Source organism: Phaethon lepturus, unplaced genomic scaffold, assembly GCF_000687285.1.
Source record: "Phaethon lepturus isolate BGI_N335 unplaced genomic scaffold, ASM68728v1 scaffold16359, whole genome shotgun sequence".
In the NCBI taxonomy this organism is placed as follows: Eukaryota; Metazoa; Chordata; class Aves; order Phaethontiformes; family Phaethontidae; genus Phaethon; species Phaethon lepturus.
In genome coordinates this window covers 12,539-14,712 of record NW_010565674.1, presented here as the reverse complement: position 1 = coordinate 14,712, position 2,174 = coordinate 12,539, and the positions used below count along the sequence as shown (strand labels likewise).

Here is a 2,174-nt window from a genome sequence, read left to right as displayed (position 1 = left end):
GGCTTCCTCCGCCCCCGCGGCGCCGTGCACCGGATCCCGGCCGACGTACCGCTTCCCCCCTCACGGGGTTCCCGCCGCGACGCAACCGGTCACGGGTATGTAACAACGCGTGTACACGCCTCCTGTATCATAAAAAACACACGCAAAATATATATAACGACGCTACTCGCCGTTGCCTAACGCGCTTTTAAAACCTTCCAACATAGGATATGAACTTGTAAAATAATATTTTATTTTTTTGGAAAATGTACAGGTTTGACCAGCAGTGAGGATCTATATACTATACAGTGGGCCAGGCTACAGTTTTGAATGCGACAGACATATTCTGCAATAAAGATTTAGGTCTTACAGGTGAGATGGCAATATGAGAAAGAAAGGAAGCAGTAAGGTTTTTCTTTTTCTTGGGTTTTTTAAAGTGAACAGGATCTTGTTTATGACCAAAGTAGTACTGAGAAGAAAAAAAAAATCTGAATAACCAATTTTTCCAAGTGGTACAAACACAGAGGAACAGCCTATTTTAATGTAATATAAAATACTGCAGTCCCATTTTTTCCATTTCTGGATTGTTGAAGTTAACGATCAAATGCTCTGTCAAAACTTCGCTTCTGACCTCTGCTTCTGAATCTGTTTCTACCAGAGCCACCACGCCGCCCGTTCCTGGAGCTTGAAAAGCTTCGGCCATTTCCTCCACCTCCTCCTCCTCCTCCTCTCTGTGATTCTACTAACTCGGGTAACTCAGTCGCCACACACAAACGCCATTGTTTTGAATCTTCCCATCTTGCCTATTGAAATCAAAGCCAGACATAGCGAGTTAAATTCTAGGAAAGCAACTACAGGGTATTTCATAATTCCTAAGTTCGCTCAACTGAAAAGGCAAAATTGTGAGCTAATACAGGGGATTCAAGATTCTAACTAAAGTCGTCAATACTGGTTTCAAAAAGAGTTACAGCTGTCTGAGTACATCTCCAATACTGTAGAACAGAATGGAAACCCACCTTAGAGCTTTACAGAGCAGCCTCTTTTTTCCCCACCTTTCATTCATTAAGAATACCACAGTAATCATTACTGATCACAAATCCACACCCTCCCCTCAATTCCCCTCTAATCCAGAACCAAACATTGTTTTAGGAGTGAGTGAATGCTAGGGCACGAGCATATAGGGAGAAATACCTGAAGGAAAGATTGGAAATTTAGGGTATTTTGGCATGGGAACATTAGTTCTGCCAAGCAAAAACCTGGAATTCACTTTCCTGTGGAGAAGTCTGGGTGAAAAGAATGGGGAGCAAGGAATAGAAAAAAGGGGATTTTATAGTGTAATGACACTTGTTACTGCTGCTGGATTAATCTTTGCAGGCAACAAGGGGTAGATTGTTTACACCAGTGCAAAAGTTTCAAGCTACAGGTTTTTGGAGACAGGGGTGTACTTTAGAAAAAGAACACTGTATGCTTGTTCTGTTCTTCAATTCCTTCAAGGACATTCCTTTTGCCACTAGGAAAGGCAGGATACAGGCAACATAATGTTTTCTGCCTAACCCAGTCCAGCCAGTTTCATCTACAGTCTTCTGTAACCAGAAATTTCAATGAATGTACCTCTATTTCCTTTTGGTCTGCTGCAGGAATATCAAAGCACACACCCTAGAAAGAGAGAATAATTTTAATGGATACAGGTCTAGCCTTTTAATTGACTGCAACTAAAAAAAAAAAAAATAAGAGCCTACAAATCTATGCACTAGAACAGTTTTACATTTCAAAGTGTTATTTTTTAATAGGGATTTGAGATACTTTGAAATCTTCGAACATTGAAAGAGTTGCGTCAGTATTTCTCAAAACACCAATACTTGCACTTCCTTAATGTTTCCCTCAGCTATACACATTTTTCTTTCCTCTGCACAGCCAGTACTTCCGATTCACATTTTCTTGCTCTTTAACAATAAGCTTATAACCTCCTCCATCCTAAACTGTGGTGTATTGGCTTCTGCATTAGTAATTTTGTAAATTCTTTCAAATCAGAAGATTTAATCTGTACTAAGAAATGTATACCCCCAGTAAACTGAATATTTAGGTTCAGACAAAAAAATCTGAAGTTAAACTACTTGAATGATTAAGTACAATACATAATTCACATGTTAAAATGCTATTCTTTATCTGAATGAGCAATCTGGATCCTGAATATT

General features: G+C 39.6%; 1 protein-coding gene across 1 annotated transcript in view; it reads right to left on the bottom strand.

Annotated features, from left to right (window-relative positions):
• Positions 1 to 564: 564 nt before the first annotated feature.
• LOC104627148 (nucleolar RNA helicase 2-like) overlaps positions 565 to 2,174 on the bottom strand; it is a gene marked incomplete at its 5' end in the record, with an annotated part of 13,863 nt that continues 12,253 nt past the window's right edge. Inside the window, 2 exons of the mRNA XM_010295265.1 lie at positions 565 to 782; positions 1,591 to 1,635. Of these exons, the coding sequence (XP_010293567.1) occupies positions 573 to 782; positions 1,591 to 1,635 (255 nt within the window). The remainder of the gene's footprint in view (positions 783 to 1,590; positions 1,636 to 2,174) is intronic.